The 17092-nt window shown below is 35.3% G+C and overlaps 1 protein-coding gene across 1 annotated transcript; it reads right to left on the bottom strand.

The window, feature by feature from the left end:
* Window positions 1-444: 444 nt before the first annotated feature.
* LOC120534756 lies at window positions 445-13817 on the bottom strand. Its single transcript, XM_039762336.1, has 6 exons — window positions 13742-13817; window positions 13546-13572; window positions 8321-8574; window positions 6832-6920; window positions 776-928; window positions 445-523 (listed from the first exon to the last, which is right to left on the bottom strand). The coding sequence occupies exons 1-6, from the start codon at window positions 13815-13817 to the stop codon at window positions 445-447; spliced, it is 678 nt and encodes a 225-aa protein (XP_039618270.1).
* Between the last annotated feature and the right edge of the window lie 3275 nt (window positions 13818-17092).

The following is a 17092-nucleotide window of genomic DNA, read 5'->3' on the forward strand; positions in this document are numbered from 1 at the left end:
TTGTTATCTCTTTATCATTATTTATGAAGCCTGTTGCTGATCTAAATAAATAAAATAAAATTCTGTAACCTTCAAGTGGGTGTTTCTTTAGGGAACCAAAAATGGTTACTTTATGGCATTGCTATGAACAACAACTCTGGCACCTTTATTTTAAACAATGTAGTGTGCACTGATAAAGCTAGAAACACTAGCTTATGTTTTTGTCTTTTAACTGTTTCCTATACAGCACAGGATTGGAAATACAGTGCAACCATACCTTGTATAAGGAGATAGGGTTCAATGTATTTGTTATAAGTTTAATGGATCAGAAATGCTCAGCAGGTAAACATGAAGACAGAGAAACACACACACAAAAACATGATGGAATTGTTTACCACTGTATAGTGTCACAAAGTATAAGATTTACCATATTGAGTCCTATATACATAGTTTTCACAGTTCCATTTAAAATGTCCACTGATAGATGCAATTTGATCCTTGTGAGATCTGTGCTGTCCAGGTTACAGATGATGGAACTTGTTCACTAAAAGTGAAAAAAAATCCAGTATTCACAGTTGTTCAGTAAAACACAGTACTCTATTTTATCTCTAGAATCTTTCCTTTGACAGTGGCACCTCTGACTGTACTCCCATTTCAGAAATTTTAACTTCTATTAAATCTCAATTAAGACGTTATAGCTTGAGTAGTGATTTTCTTATACTACTATTCTGGCATCTCCTTTGCTTGAGATTTAATATCTATCTGATCCCCTGTAGTGGAATATTGTCACACATACCTTACAGTAAGTTTCCACGTTTTAGGACCAATAACAAGCAAGTCTTTGATGTATTCTTGAACTATGATCACAGAGGAAATGTTGGTTCCCTTGGTTGATTCTACCTTTACTCTATAAATTCCAGCTGATGAGTAAGTGTATTGAATTGTGCAGCTAAAACAAAAAAGTGCAGTAATTCATTAATTATTATATTTATATGATACATTTGTCCAATGAAACAAGATTAGGATATACTGTAATTGTACATTTGCACACTGGAGCTCGGTTAGATTGACTTGCTAAGGGTCACACAGTGACAGCAAGGCAGGAACTGAAAATCCAGAAGTCTTAAAATCTTAAGATTTTACTTAACCCTTACACATTGCTATTTGAAAAAATATATAAAACTGAACATACTAAATCAAAATAGTTACATTTTTTCCTTCATTTCTTAATTTAAAATGTTGCTGTTTTGTGCCTTTTAAAATGTAAAACTGATAAGAATAAAGAGTTATCGCATCAAGAAATCAATATATTATCATCATCAAAATCTTTTATAGTACTGGAGAACTGAAACAAAAAATGTTTGTAAATTAGTGCAAATCTAAAATGTGTACTTGCTACTTCTGTGTATTAATGTTTAATACAGTGCTTATGAACTAGGGTAAGTATACTCTGGCATCTGCAAATATTCAATTTATTATAGAGTTTAAAATTGGCAGTAAACAAAAATATGTTTAATCTTTACCAATGCTACTTCATTTTGGATATTTCTACCTAATCTAAGTTTCTTAATCATTAAAAAAAGTATAAGAAAAAAAAAATGAAGCTACTGTAAGGGATAAATGACCTTCAGCCAATCAATACTAATAAAAGCCCTCACTGACTCACTCACTCACTCATCACTAATTCTCCAGCTTCCTGTGTAGGTAGAAGGCTGAAATTTGGCAGGCTCATTCCTTACAGCTTACTTACAAAAGTTGGGCAGGTTTCATTTCGAAATTCTAGGCGTAATGGTCATAACTGGAACCTATTTTTTTCCATATACTGTAATGGACGTTAGCTCGATGGCCGTGGGGGGTGGAGCTGCGTGTGACATCATCAGCGCCTCCCACGTAATCACATGAACTGACTGTGACCCGTGCGTAGAAAAGAAGGAAGAGCTCCCAAAGAGTGCTGAAGAAAAACGCTGAATACTTTATTCGCGAGATACAAGTTTAATGAGAAGACACTAGGTATAAACGAGACTTTGGATCACTTTGTAACGGAGTTAAAATTGCTGTAGCGAGAAAGTTTTAAGTGCCGGTCTTAGCTAACATTAAATAAAGCCGTGGACATCGTAACATCACACAAGAGAGCAGCTCACGTGAACTGACTGAACGCAGTACGAGTGATCACTTCGATGCATCAAACCTGTTCAAAAAACGCATTACACAATTGACAAGGTGATGGCTTTATATGTCGTTCATTTATAAAACAGCGGAGGAGCTGTGTAAAGGCTGTTTCAGAAAAAACCAGCGGAGCGTCTTATATGAGCAGGCAATCAGCTAAAAGAAGGGAATCAATAAATATCTATAATCGTAATAAACGAACAAAAAATAACGTACAAGCCGGATTAAATAAAGGAAATGGGTATCTGAACAGTAAAGTAAGTCTTGAATAGCTACACAATAACTATAAGAATCGTAACAATACGATTAAACAGTACAGAACCGCGAAGCAAGGAGAAACGATGGCCTTATATGGCGTTCATTTATAAAGCAGTGGAGAAGCTGTGTGAAGGCCGCTACACAAAAAAACAGCAGCGCGCATCACCGTTATACCGTCCGATCTCCAATTTCAATTGAAATGCCTCAAGTTTCCAGTAAGGCTCTGCTTCGCAATGACAATTAATAAGTCTCAGGGACACACCCTACAAAAGGTTGCCATTGATTTGAGGCAACATTGCTTTCCTCCTGGACAAAACTATACGTTGCATTCTCAAAAGTAATCTCAGTGCACAGCTTGGTCATATTACAACCGGACTGCTGAGCTGACACTGTGGTATACAAAGAGATCCTTAACAGATAGTTATTGGTATATTTTCCCTCAGTTTAACACTAGAATTACCAGAGCCTACGAAAAAACTCGTAATTCCGTCCCACCTTAAATCGCTTCTTAAAATCGTTCACAGCTCTCCACCAGCATCTTTTGTCATCTAAATGTGCTGATAAAAATCAGGCTGCAAGCAGCCGGCTATTCCATCCCCCCACCGACTTAGAACGTGCACAAACTTCTCCCAGCTCATGCCTTGATTGATTATCTAGGGTGAAGTGGAGTTTTAGAGTGGAAATAATAGATCATTATTTGGAATACACGCATTTCACGTGTGTTCCGTTTCTACAGTAATCCGTGTAAACACATTTTTAAAACAGAAACGTTTTTCATATTGTAGTAGTGAATGACAAAATGTAAGCATAAACTATATAATGTATGAAGCCTGAAGTCCAAATATCAAACACTTTCACAAAAGGTACACATATAACAGAACAAGTATGCTGTTATTCAAAAATATAACTGCAGAAAAAAGCCACCTTAGCATGCCATATTGACACGTATGTACTGCAGCTGACACAGTAGCATAATGGTATCAGCCGCTTACTGGTATCCAAAAGCTCATGAGTTCGATCCCACATGGCTCAGTTTTGAGAAGTAAACTGCTCTTATTCTTACTATTTTAGAATAAAAACATGCATTTGATTTCAGTGTGTAACAGCCAGTAATTTATGATACTTGTAAAGGTTAGTTTTTTTTATTCACTTTTCATTCTCAGTCTCAGTCGTGTTCAGGATCCTTCCCTACCCCCATCTGAGAATGCTGTTTTCACATAAAGATGCGCTGTAGCTCTGCAGCGTACTTATGACTGCATTCTCGTACCAATGCTTGCGAACTGAAGTGCCTGCGCGCACTTTTCGTGGCATTACACGTCTATTTTTTTTAGCATGCCCGTGTCGCTCAAACACAGGAACATATGTTGGTGTACAAGAATAAAAAACAAGTGCACTTTTATTCTAGACTATAAGTGAAGAAAAAATAAAGCAAGTTACAGTAGGCGGTTGATACGACAGCTTGCGTGGTGCAATGCTGATTTCCGATCCGTGCTATATAAAATCATCACATTCAAATATTAACAATTTCCACACACCCTTCCTACATTCACGACATGTGTACTTGTTGCAGTGCACACATCTCTCTGGGCTATGGTTCCTATTACACTGAATGAGCACCTGACATTGTACTTTCTTCCCTATATAAATCACATTCGAGTATAGCGTCTCCAAATAAATCACATTTGAGTTATAGCGTCTTTATGTGAAAACAGCATTGTCAGATTTGGGGAATGTGAGCGACTGAGAGAATGGAACTGAATAAAAAAAGACTGAAATCAAATGTATGTTTTTATTCTAAAATAGTTAAGTACATGCAATATTATTTGAAAACGAACAGCGTCAGATCGGGTTTGAATACAGCGCGCGCTGAACTCCCTGTCTATCTACATAGTAATAACAGTAATTTTATTATTATATAGGAGCTTCCCTGTCTGCCTATCATATAGTGCCTTTCCTTCCTACCTATCTATATATCTATCCCCTTAGCTGTTTTTTATATATCTATTATACAGTGCCTTCCCTGTTTATTTATATATCTAGTGCCTTCTCTGCCTGTTTGTCTGTCTGATTGCATATAGCGCTGAACTTACTGCTCTGTACTTTTCTGTCCTCTGCATGTCCTGGAGTACAAAAGAAACAGCACCATACAGCAACATGTGAGAACTGGCAAGATCGGGGAAAAAACACGGTCACTGATTACAAACCGCAAGATGAATGAAAGAGACAATATATGTAAAAACATCATCACTAATGCAATATTATTTGAAAGCGAACAGCGTCAGATCGGGTTTGAATATGCGCCCGATCTGACGCTGTTCCTTTTCAAATAATATTGCATGTACTTAACTATTTTAGAATAAAAACATACATTTGATTTCAGTCTTTTTTTTTATTCAGTTCCATTCTCTCAGTCGCGTTCACGATCCCCCAAAGCTGACAATGCTGTTTTCACATAAAGACGCTATAACTCAAATGTGATTTATTTGGAGGCAGCTATACTCGAATGTTATTTATATAGGGAAGAAAGTACAATGTCAGGTGCTCATTCAGTGTAATAGGAACCATAGCACAGAGAGATGTGTACACTGCAACAAGTACACATGTCGTGAATGTAGGAAGGGTGTGTGGAAATTGTTAATATTTGAATGTGATGATTTTATATAGCACGGATCGGAAATCAGCATTTCAGTTGCACCGCAAGCTGTCATATCAACCGCCTACTGTAACTTGCTTTATTTTTCTTCACTTATAGTCTAGAATAAAAGTGCACTTGTTTTTATTCTTGTACACCAACATATGTTCCTGTGTTTGAGCGACAGGGCATGCTAAAAAAAATAGGCGTGTAATGCCACGAAAAGTGCGCAGGCACTTCAGTTCGCAAGCATTGATGCGAGAATGCAGTCACAAGTACGCTGCAGAGCTACAGCGCATCTTTATGTGAAAACAGCATTCTCAGATGGGGGTAGGGAAGGATCCTGAACACGACTGAGACTGAGAATGAAAAGTGAATAAAAAAAACAAACCTTTACAAGTATCATAAATTACTGGCTGTTACACACTGAAATCAAATGCATGTTTTATTCTAAAATAGTAAGAATAAGAGCAGTTTACTTCTCAAAACTGAGCCATGTGGGATCGAACTCATGAGCTTTTGTACTAGTTGCTAGCATGCAGTACATACGATGTCAATATGGCATGCTAAGGTGGCTTTTTTCTGCAGTTATATTTTTGAATAAAAGCATACTTGTTCTGTTATATGTGTACCTTTTGTGAAAGTGTTTGATATTTGGACTTTAGGCTTCATACATTATATAGTTTATGCTTACATTTTGTCATTTACTACTACAATATGAAAACGTTTCTGTTTTAAAAATGTGTTTACACGGATTACTGTAGAAACGGAACACCGTGAAATGCGTGTATTCCAAATAATGATCTATTATTTCCACTCTAAAACTCCACTTCACTCCCAGATAATCAATCAAGGCATGAGCTGGGAGAAGTTTGTGCACGTTCTAAGTCGGTGGGGGGATGGAATAGCCGGCTGCTTGCAGCCTGATTTTTATCAGCACATTTAGATGACAAAAGACGCTGGTGGAGAGCTGTGAGCGATTTTAAGAAGCGATTTAAGGTGGGACGGAATTACGAGTTTTTCGTAGGCTCTGGTAATTCTAGTGTTAAAAAGGTTTTCTTTTCTTCTTAATAAAAATTTAAAAGCAGTTGTTTCACTGCATCAGTGGGGATTTTGATATGTACAGTATACATATGTAGATGTATATAGATATATATATATATATACTGTATGAGTATATATATATAGATCTATATAAGTATGTAAGTATATATGAAGATGTGTATATTATATATATATATATATATATATATATATATATATATATATATATATATATATATATATATATATATATATATACATATATATACACACACACACACACACACACACACACACATCTCCATATATATATCCATCCATCCATCCTCTCCCGCTTATCCGAGGTCGCGTCGCGTGGGTTCTCCTCCCCATGGGCTCACCACCTATGGGAGGGGCAAGGAGGTTGGGTGCAGTGCGAAGTTGGTGGCGGGACCTTGGCGGTCTGATCCTCGGCTACAGAAACTGGCTCTTGGGACGTGGAATATATATATATATGCAACACTCAGAACAGTGACAAAACAATTACATTGACAATCATGTTACGTTATTTTTAAAATGTTTCCTTTTCTTTTCATAACTTCTTTAACACGCTACTTCTCTGCCTGCGCGGGTATTTTGCTAGTTCTGAAATAATCTGCTTGCCAAAATGACAGTTGCTATGTTATTAAATTAATGCCTAAAGAACTACCATATTGAAATGGATTTCAAAAGTTCGCATAGCACAGTCCATGAATGTAACATGCTTGATTTACCTTAAATTTCTCTCAGTAGGGCATAACAAAGTGTTCATGTTTCCATCACCAAAATAAATATCAAAAGATTCTTCATTTGCATAAAAGGCCTAAAGATTGAGAAAAGTAACAGTTCATTATTCTATCATTATTCTATGACTAAAAAAAGACTCATTTCACGGATGAGAGAGAGCATAACCATAACAAACTGCTTAACTGACATTTAAAAATACTAAATGACGTAAATTTGTGCAGAATAAGTAACCATGGAAACAAGAGTCTAGGAGCAAGGGTGTCACTCCACGACCCTAGGGTGGCAAAGAAGGTTTTCATTCAGGCTACTTTTAAAATCAGTTACCAATTATTGCTGAAACAGACTTCTTTTCTCTTAATTTTAATAGTTTTTTTAGAACTCAGAACTCCTTTTTCCTTAACCTGCTGCTCTACAAAGACCACAACATTTTTCTTCCAAGATAACAATTTAACAAACAAATCTACCACTGTAAATATTTTGTAAATGTCAGAATCTAATAGGAAAGGTAAATTTCTTATCATTAAATTATAGAAATATTTTGTCATGTTAAAAAAAAAATACTGGCTATAATATTTTAAACCATTAAATGCACATAACTGTATGCAACAGTTTCTGTTGGGCTTAAAAACTTTTTAAATTTGACCAATATATGGGGTCATGTGGAAAAATAGTAAAATGTTCTCCCTAATCAATTAATATAAAACCATCCCAATTTTCAGACAAGATATATTATTCCTTCCTGAGTTTACTAGGTCTGCACTGAAATTGTGCCAAAATACACCCTAAGAACATGACCAAAAAACCTCAACTGATTCTTCTCTCACTTTGCAGATGGAGTGTCTTGGCATAGTGGAGGGTCTTGTGTGTTTCAGTGGTCTACAGAAATATCCTTCTGACAGACCCATTTCTCCATGGTCTATTTCTAAGATGAATGTCAAACAAAAAACAAACCAAAAACATAGGAATTCACTTTTTTCTAAAAAAATTAAGTAAATACCAGCTGACAATGGAATACTGGCACCCATTCACTAAGCCAGGACTGGAGGTTCCCAGTGAGCATCTGATGGCATGGTGACCCGCAATAGTCTGGCCAAGCCCATCCCTAAAAACCCACATGAAGCGGCAATCTGGATACTCCATATGCAAGGTGGTTACAATACCAGTTAAGTGACAGGAAAAAGTGAGACATACTATATTAATGCAGACATAGACAAATCTAAAACCATTTTATATGATTGTTTTTTTTCCCCCCGAGTTGAATGTTAAAGCTAATCTGTAATGGTCTGGTGCAGAGTGCTGTCAGGATAGGCCTCAGTACTCCTACTGCAAATGAAAAACAGTTAATTTCCAAGACAAATAATACAACAACATGTCAAATTTCACAGTAATTTACAGTCTTTGACAAGACAAATGCAGAGTTTTAAAAACATTCCAAATACAAAATGGTAGTAAGGAGTGTTAAGAGAAATCACTCACTTTTAGTGTAAAAACAACAGTTGTCCCGGCTCCCACATTTGCTTCATGAAACAGTCGAGGTCCAACATTAGCTAAAGATATATTCAGTTCAAGTTCAGATGAAGCATTTGATGCACAGTTGGTGACTGACACAGTAATCAGCTGAGAGTCAGTGTGGCTACAATTGTACAGGAAAGCAGGGCTCCCAGATAAAATTGTAATATTCTGAGGAAGAGTCCAAGTGTAAATATAATTTCTGTTCGCCCAAATGATTCCTACAAAAAAAGTGCAAGAAACATAAGAGATAACAAGTACAGACAAAAACAATGTTATGTAAAAGTTCACATCCATTAATGTTACTCTACAATGCAAACAGACATTTAAATACAATAAATGCTTTTATAAAGGACTTTTGAAAAGAAAATTAATTTCAAATGTTGCTGATGGTTAGAATCTCTACTCCAGTTATAATCGATTTGTTGTACTCTTGTTTTATAGCCCACCACATTGGCAATAAACTGTTGATATTTGAAGCCATACATATAGGTGTGGAGGATGCTCTCATCTACATGCTCCATAAAGCCTACTCCCAATTGTTCAAAGCCGACACCACAGTTCCTAGTGCTTTTAACACCATTCTGCTTCACTAACCCTGGGGAAAAGCTCAAGGCTTTGAATCTTGATGCCCACACAATCTCCTGGATCATGGACTATTTGACCGACAGACAAGAGTTTGTGAAGCTAAGAAACTTTGTGTTAAAATGTTGTTGTGTAATACTGGAGCACCTCAGGGAACTACCCTGTCTCCTTCTGGTTTACCATTTACACAACAGACTTCCAAGCATAATACCAGCTCTTGCTATCTAAAGTAATTTTCGGACTGACTCATTTATCATAGGCTGTATTAATAATGGAGCCAACCTAAGGTACAGGAAGGTTGTGGAGGATTTTGTCTTGTGGTGCAGGGACAACAATCTGCAACTCAACATCAGAAATACAAAAGCACTGGTGGTGGACACCAGGCATGCCAGGATTCTTTTGTGACCAGTCACCATTCAAGGGAGGACATGGAATTGATGCAGAGCTACGAGTATCTGGGGATAACAAACAACAAATTAGACTGGTCTGACAACACAGTGGTGCTGTTCAAGAAGGGCCAGAGTAGACTGTAATGGCTAAGGAGACAAAGATCTTTTGATGTGTACAGCAATTTGCTGAAAATGTTCTACCAGTCCATAGTATCCAGTGTGGTATTCTACACTGCAGTCTCCTGGGGAAGCGACTGGAGCTCAAAAGAAGCATACTGACTGAACAAACCTATCAGGAAAGCCTGCCTCATCTCGAGGTGAAACGTGACACACTGGAAAAGAGGGTGATCGCAAAATATGCTATCATAAAAAAATGCCCTTCAAACTCTCCAAGTGGTTTCCCTTGTAGCACTTTTAGTCACAGGTTCATTCCACCATGGTGTGCTAGAAAGTACCTATGGAGGTCTTTTGTGCCCACTGCTATCAGACAATTCAATGCTTCCACCCAATGTGCTTGTTAATTCTATTTTTATTTATTTGCTTACTGATTGAGCGATTGTTCGATTTGCTGCGTTAACTGCATCCTTGTTTGCATTTGAATTTCCCCTTGGGATTAATAAAGTTTATCTAATCTAATCTACTCGGCTCCAAAGCATACTCTTGCTATGTGCACTATATGTCCATTGTGGCTTGCCGTTTGTTTTTATAAAATGTCTCTACTGTTGTAACTTATCAAATGAAAAGGCAAAATGAAATTGTTCTAATCAGGGTCATTCAAAAACTCTTAGTTTCTACTTTGATTCTACTACAAGGATACTGGAATGTATATCAAACTGGTTAATTGTAAATTTGAACATCAACATCTGTTATGCTTTTTGGACAGATAATATACTACAAAGTGCCTCAGTTTAAATATTAATTATGCCTGCATAATAAGAGGGCATAGTCACTGTATAGCAGTAATGCAAGATCAAATCAGAGGTTTTTACCATGTTGTACTTTGATAAGGTATTTTTGCTTTATGCTCTGTAAAATGTGCTATAAACACCTGATCAAGTGACATATATACAAACACACACATATTAAGAAATAACAGTTTTATTGAAGGGGGGAACTAATACAGCTGAACAGTACAATTTTTTTCTTAGTGATATATTGTTTTACACTGGGAATAAGTATTTGGATTTTTATGTATTTACATATTTTTTGCATTGCTTATACATATGGAAATCTAGTGAGCATAGCTAACAACTGGATACTCCATATGATGATATTTATTATGCACTAATTAAATGCATTAGTTTCATTGCACCTATAACGAGGAAAATAAGCAAATGGCATTTCTGAAAAGTGAGCACTGTTGCAGACTCCTTTATCAAATGCTCTGTCCACCTTTACATTGAGCATTTGGTTTAATTTTGTTTTTCATAATGTTGCACTGAACAAAGACCTTAATGTGAAACCAATGTAATCAAAGCAGATAAGAAACAAACCTTAGCTGAAATTGATAGTCATAGTACCAAGCTCCTGTGAATGCATTGCTTTCTCCACTCCTAATTAGGTAAAATCCCAGGGGCAAAAGATACAGAGGAAAATTATCTCAAAATAAAAAAGTGGATGCAGAGCATCACGGAACATTGGAAACTTTTACCACTACTTGAGGACTGAACATTTTGCTTGTGTCTAAAAATGTAATAATTTATTACAAAACTAGCAAGTTATTTCTTTACAAGTACTGTACCATCAAAATTGTAAATAAACAATTGTTGATATTGAAATATATTAAATATAAAACTTATTGTTATTTCACAAATGGACAAACACAGTGCTAAGGTCACAGCATGTAACAAGTCATATTATAAAATATTCAGTCTTACTGTGGAGAATTCTGAAATGCTCAAAATCCCCTTTACTCCAAGTGGGAGTAAGGGATGTTCCTGATGGGTATGATACAGTAGAATTTTTTCCTTTAAGTGATAAGATTTATAGTTCAACTTCTTTAAAATAAACATAGAATATGTTTAAATCTTAATATTTTATAAAACGTTAAATAAAATCTGAAATATTAGCATATCTTGACCAAAGTGATACGATAATATTCTACTGTAGGGTTCCTGAGAATTCCAAATGCTAATAAAAGTCTTATATTTGAGAAACAATGTATTAAAACTCTTTTTACTGGTATAAGTGGGGAATAGACTACATTTTTGAAGTTCATCAAATTCTCCCAGAGTGCAGTAATTACCAAAATGACCTGTGATTCCTGTATTTCCTGTAGGCTAAGTGGTGGCTCTGAGGCTAGAGATCTGCACTGGCAATCAGAAGGTTGCGGTTTGAATCGTGAACGCCAAAACGGACTCTGCTCTGTTGGGCCCTTGAGCAAGGCCCTTAACCTGCAATTGCTGAGCGCTTTGAGTAGTGAGAAAAGCGCTATATAAATGCAAAGAATTTTAAGAATTTATTTATTCATCAATAAAAGTAAACCAAGTAATTTCCTGTATCATTGTGGTGCCTTGGAAAAGTATTCAAAAACTATAAAAGTTTTCAAATGATTACGGTTTTCTTTAATATATTAGCAATGTATTGCAAACTGACTTCAATCAATCAATCAACATTTATTTATATAGCACATATTCATACAAAAAAATGTAGCTCAAAGTGCTTTACAAAATGAATAGAGAAATAGAAGACACAATAAAAGATAAACATAAGTCAACATTAATTAACATAGAATAAGAGTAAGGGATGTTCCTGATGGGTATGATACAGTAGAATTTTTTTTATACTTTTTAGAATTTTTAGACTTGCAGATCTAGACACAAAATTAGTCATATTCCAGTTGATACCTTTAAACAAAAATGGAAATATGCAGTGTGAAAGCATATAAACCCTGTATATAAACATGTAGTTGAGCCACCTTTTGTAACAATAATAGCATTCACTTTTTTTGTCTACTGTCTTTGCATAATCTTTATGAACAGTTCATGTTAATATTTTTGGAAAATATGTTCCTGATATAGGGCTGATTTTTTTTTTTTGTTACTTTTGAGTCACTCCATTATAACTTTGACTTACAGCTTAAATTTACTGTTATGATGAAAGATGAACCTTGCAAACCAGTTTTGTCTTCAATTGAAAAGGTAAATCTGTGCTATTAGGTTTCAACTGTGCACACTTCTCTGATTTTCCATTAAGTATTCATTTAACAATATGTTTAGAAAAAATGCATGTGTTTTGCCTATGGTCAGCATATGAATGTATGACTTGACATGGACATTTGCATGTTGTTTGATGTGGCTTAGTGGCCTATTGTTCATCTCTATTAACGTTTATCCTATCAGAACGATTGTTAGCTTTGTTTTTCATGTCAATGTCTTTTTAAAAATACTTCAACTTGAGCATTTATAGCAAAACTACAGACTGGAACAAGTCTGCTAGAAGACTTGAAACCTTCAGTTCTGAAAAGCTTGTCATGGAATGTATATATATATATTGTACTAAATGATTGAGATGACAATTTGCCTTGACATTTATTACCATTGTATTTAAACATTATATTGAAATTATTTTTTGCTTTTATTATTTCGTTGTCCATCTATCTAGAAGGTCAATCTAAAACCAATTTAGGCAATTAAATTTGGTAGTATAAATCAAAGTAAATATCAGACAACATCAGGCAACGAAAAACAATACATTAACACCCACTCTCTGACTCCCAATACACCCCAGGTTGATGTTATTTCTCTGTTGTAAAAGTGGTGAACTACTTGCCAAATGACCTGAAGGATCCATATTCTACCAGGAAAAGCAATAGTGTCATTTCAGTTGATGGCTGAGTCACCATACATTTGTGTTAAATTTAAGTGAGATCTTTTTTCACTGGTCCATATTAAGCAGAATATATACAGTATCAATGACTAAAATGTCACCCTTTTAAATTACCTCAGGATTACACAATATGATGGAAGCAAATAGGTTTATAAATAATTATTGTATTACTTTGCTTCAAATAAGAACAGTACTTTTTTTGGCTGGCATCAGCATTTTATGAAAATCTCACTGCCAACTCACAAGTTGCTCTTTCATAGAGTATAATGTAATCAAGTGACTGCTACTTCAGATAAGTCCCTTAAAATGCTGGAAATCATTATTTTTCAATTTGAACATCTGAACATTTACAGTATCCAGAAATACATTTTAGAATACAGTACTACTCACCATTGACTTTTGCAATTAGAATAATGCCTTAAGCCAAACACTGGCAACTGTGTTGCCTCTATGGTGATGGTTGAAATCTCTCTTACAACTAAAACTGCCAAAGTCTTAGTCAGCGTAGACACACAGTTTCTAGCTTTAACAACAACTTGTAAAGATCCTGTTTGGTTAAAAACAAATTCCACATTTATAGGGATACCTGCCACATAGCCATTTTGTGTGAATGCAAGAGTGCCATTTGTTAAAATATCTAGAGTCAGATTAGTACCAGTCATCACAGTTATTGTTAATAATGAGCTCTCTTCAACTGTAATGATGCTTGGAATATGAATTAGAAGGCCACTAGCTTGGTCTTGCACAAGAATTTGCAGTGCCTCACTTGATATAGAGCTTACTTCATTCTCTGCCTTCACTGTAACAAAGTAAATTCCAGGCTCAGTATAATGATATGATGCTGCTTGTAAATTGCCAGTAAAAAAACTTGTATTTGTATCAAAGTCCCATGTGTATGTGACGTTAACTCCTTTCTGAATGCTAGCCCAGATGGCAACTGCAGAACCAGTAGTTATGCAGGTAGGATTTTCACTAAAAGTGATACCCAGATATAGCCTCCTGCACAATCAGTTCACTAACAACTGAAACCTCACTAAGTGGATTGAAAGCTATTGCCATCAGATTATAAATACCAGAATCTTGAAAAGAATACGTAAAAGACCAAGCCGAAGTTGTTGTGTTGACTAAGGTATAATTATCCTTTGTAATCCTCCAGGAAACAAAAGATCCGGTTTTATCTGTAGAGCTTGAAATCAGAAAAGTTGTATTTATTCCAGAAGGAATAACTGTGTCCCAAAGCACAGATGGAATTATATTCCAAATTGTGTCATATACTTCTAGTTTTTCTGGCAGTGTTACGCTAACCATCATGGTGGGTGAAAAAACAGTGGCTGAAACATCAGAACATCCTGGTTTGCTGTACTGGTGAGTTATCCTTACACGAAAAATGCAGTGTTGTAAGCCATAACTTTCAAGCAGCTGAAGATAATTGTTGGTTTCAAATGCAGGTGAGTCATCACTGAGCCAGTAGGTATGTGTTATGCCAGTCTCAAAAGTTGCATTGAGAAAGAGAAGTTGACGGACTGTAGTGAAGAGTTCCATCTCAAAAGTGACATTTTCACCTAGTCTCACCAAGTGCTCACCCATGATATTAAATGTTAAATTGGAAATGATTTGTGGGACAACTGCCTGTAAGAGGAAGAGAAAAAATAAGTCTGAAAATGATGCATTATACTGTTAATGTGCATGATTTTTAAATCTGGGGAAAAATACAAGCAAAGCATTGAATTACAGCAATAAATATAATTAATTAGAATGCTCTTTTAGTTTTTTGCTACCTATCAAAGTGCTTACTGTGGCCATGCAATGAAATATTCTTACATATTTAAAGGAAAAACGTACACACAGTGTCTATAAAGAGTATTCACCCTCTTGGAGGTTTCACATTTTATTGTTAAACATTAAATCAAAGTGGATTTAATTAAGCTTTTTAAAACTGATTAACAGAAAAAGACTCTTAATGTCAAAGTGAAAACAGGTCTCTGCAAACTGGTCTAAATTAATTACAAACATAAAATAAAAAAATCAATTGAATTAAGTACACAATCCCCTCAAGTCAGTATTTAATAGATGTACCTTTGACAGCAATTACAGCCTTAAGTTTGTATGTGCAGGTCTATATCAGTTTTACACATCCTGACAGTGCAATTTGTCCCCATTCATTTTTGCAAAACTCCCCAAGCTCTGACGGGTTGCAGTAGTATCATGATTAAACATTTTTTTTCAAATTCAGCCACAAATTCTAAATTAGACTGAGATCTAGATTCTGACTAAGCTACTCCAGCAGAAAATTAGCATTATTATTTTTAAACCATTTGTGTGTACAGCAGCTTTGGCTTTATTCTTGGGTTTGTTGCCTTGTTGGAAAACAAATATCCCAAGACAAAGGGTTGGATTCCTGCAGACTGCATCAGGTTTTCCTCCAGGATATTCCAGTATTTTGCTGCATTAATTTTACCCTGTACACAAACAATCCTGTTAGTGCCTACTGAAGAAAAGCATACCCACAACAAGCTTCACAGTGGGTATGGTATATTTTAGTTAATTGTTAAATTGGACTGTTTGTCTTTTGCCAAACATGCTGTTTAGTCTGACAGCTAAAAACTTCAATTTTGACCTCATTAGACCATACAGCCTTGTTCTAGCTGACTTTACAGTCTCCCATATCCTGTCTGGCAAACTGTTAATGTGAAGTTACGTGTGCTTATATTAATCAGTGAATTTCTATTTGTAACTCTCTCATAAAGCTGTGACTTGTGACGCACCTGGGAAGCTGTTGTTAAATGTACAGTTTCCTAATTACAGCCACTGTACCTTGTAATTGCTTCAGAATTACCATACAACTCTTTGGAGCCTCTCTCACTAGTTTTCTTCATGTATGATCACTTAGTTCTTGTGTAGCTGTAGGCAGGTTAAGAGTTGTGCCATACTCTTTCCATTTCTTAATGACTGATGCACTAGAGTGTTGTACCGAAGTCAAGCAAAATGACACCTTTTATTGGCTAACTAAAAAGATTACAACATGCAAGCTTTCAATGCAACTCAGACCCCTTATTCATATCTTGTATAATGATTGATAACACAGTACTTCAAGGAGTATTCAGTACTTGGATATTTTCCGTCTCCATTTCCTGTCTTATGCTTTTCAATTTTCTATTCATAAAGTTGCTTATAGTGTTCTTCTGTCTTCATTGTGTAGGTTAGAACACAATACTGATTCACCACAAGTTGAACCTTACAGATACAGGTTCACTTATACTACAGTCAACTGAAACCCCTTAACTACAGACAAATGATCTCCATTTAATAATTACAGTATATGATTTCTAAAACCAAATTGCTTTACCAGTGATGACTTATGTGTGTTATATTAAAGGGGGTAAATGCTTATGTGTTTTATTATTTTGTGTTTAACATTTGTAATTAATTTAGTCTTTTTCTACTACCTGCACCCGACTTGTTACTATATTCTCCGGTCTCGACACTCCATAATTGCCAAACTTTAATTTTAAGCCTCATAGCATTGAAAGGCACATAAGCAAATTTAACTCAAGAAAACAAACAAGATAAACCTTGCTTTTTAAGTCTTTCTTCATATGGTCTTGTATTCTTTATTTATGCATTCTAAAGAACCAAAAAGATATATGTTTTAAGATGGCTAGGTTTACTGTAACTTACCACACTAATGATTTTCTCAACCCAACCATATACATTGGAAACATTCACTGCCACGATGTAAACTCCTTCTTTTTCAAAGGTGTGATTCTGCAAAAAATATTAAAAAAAAACTTAAAATATAATTAATGAAGGCTGGCCTATTAATAACTTTAGTCTGGTTAATACAAGTTTACCAACAATACAAAAAACAATATTGTTAACATCTATTACTACATTATACTGTGACTTCACAAAGATTCAGTTTGAGGTTTATAATTTA

The sequence above is a fragment of the Polypterus senegalus genome, chromosome 8, assembly GCF_016835505.1.
Source record: "Polypterus senegalus isolate Bchr_013 chromosome 8, ASM1683550v1, whole genome shotgun sequence".
NCBI classification, from domain to species: Eukaryota; Metazoa; Chordata; class Cladistia; order Polypteriformes; family Polypteridae; genus Polypterus; species Polypterus senegalus.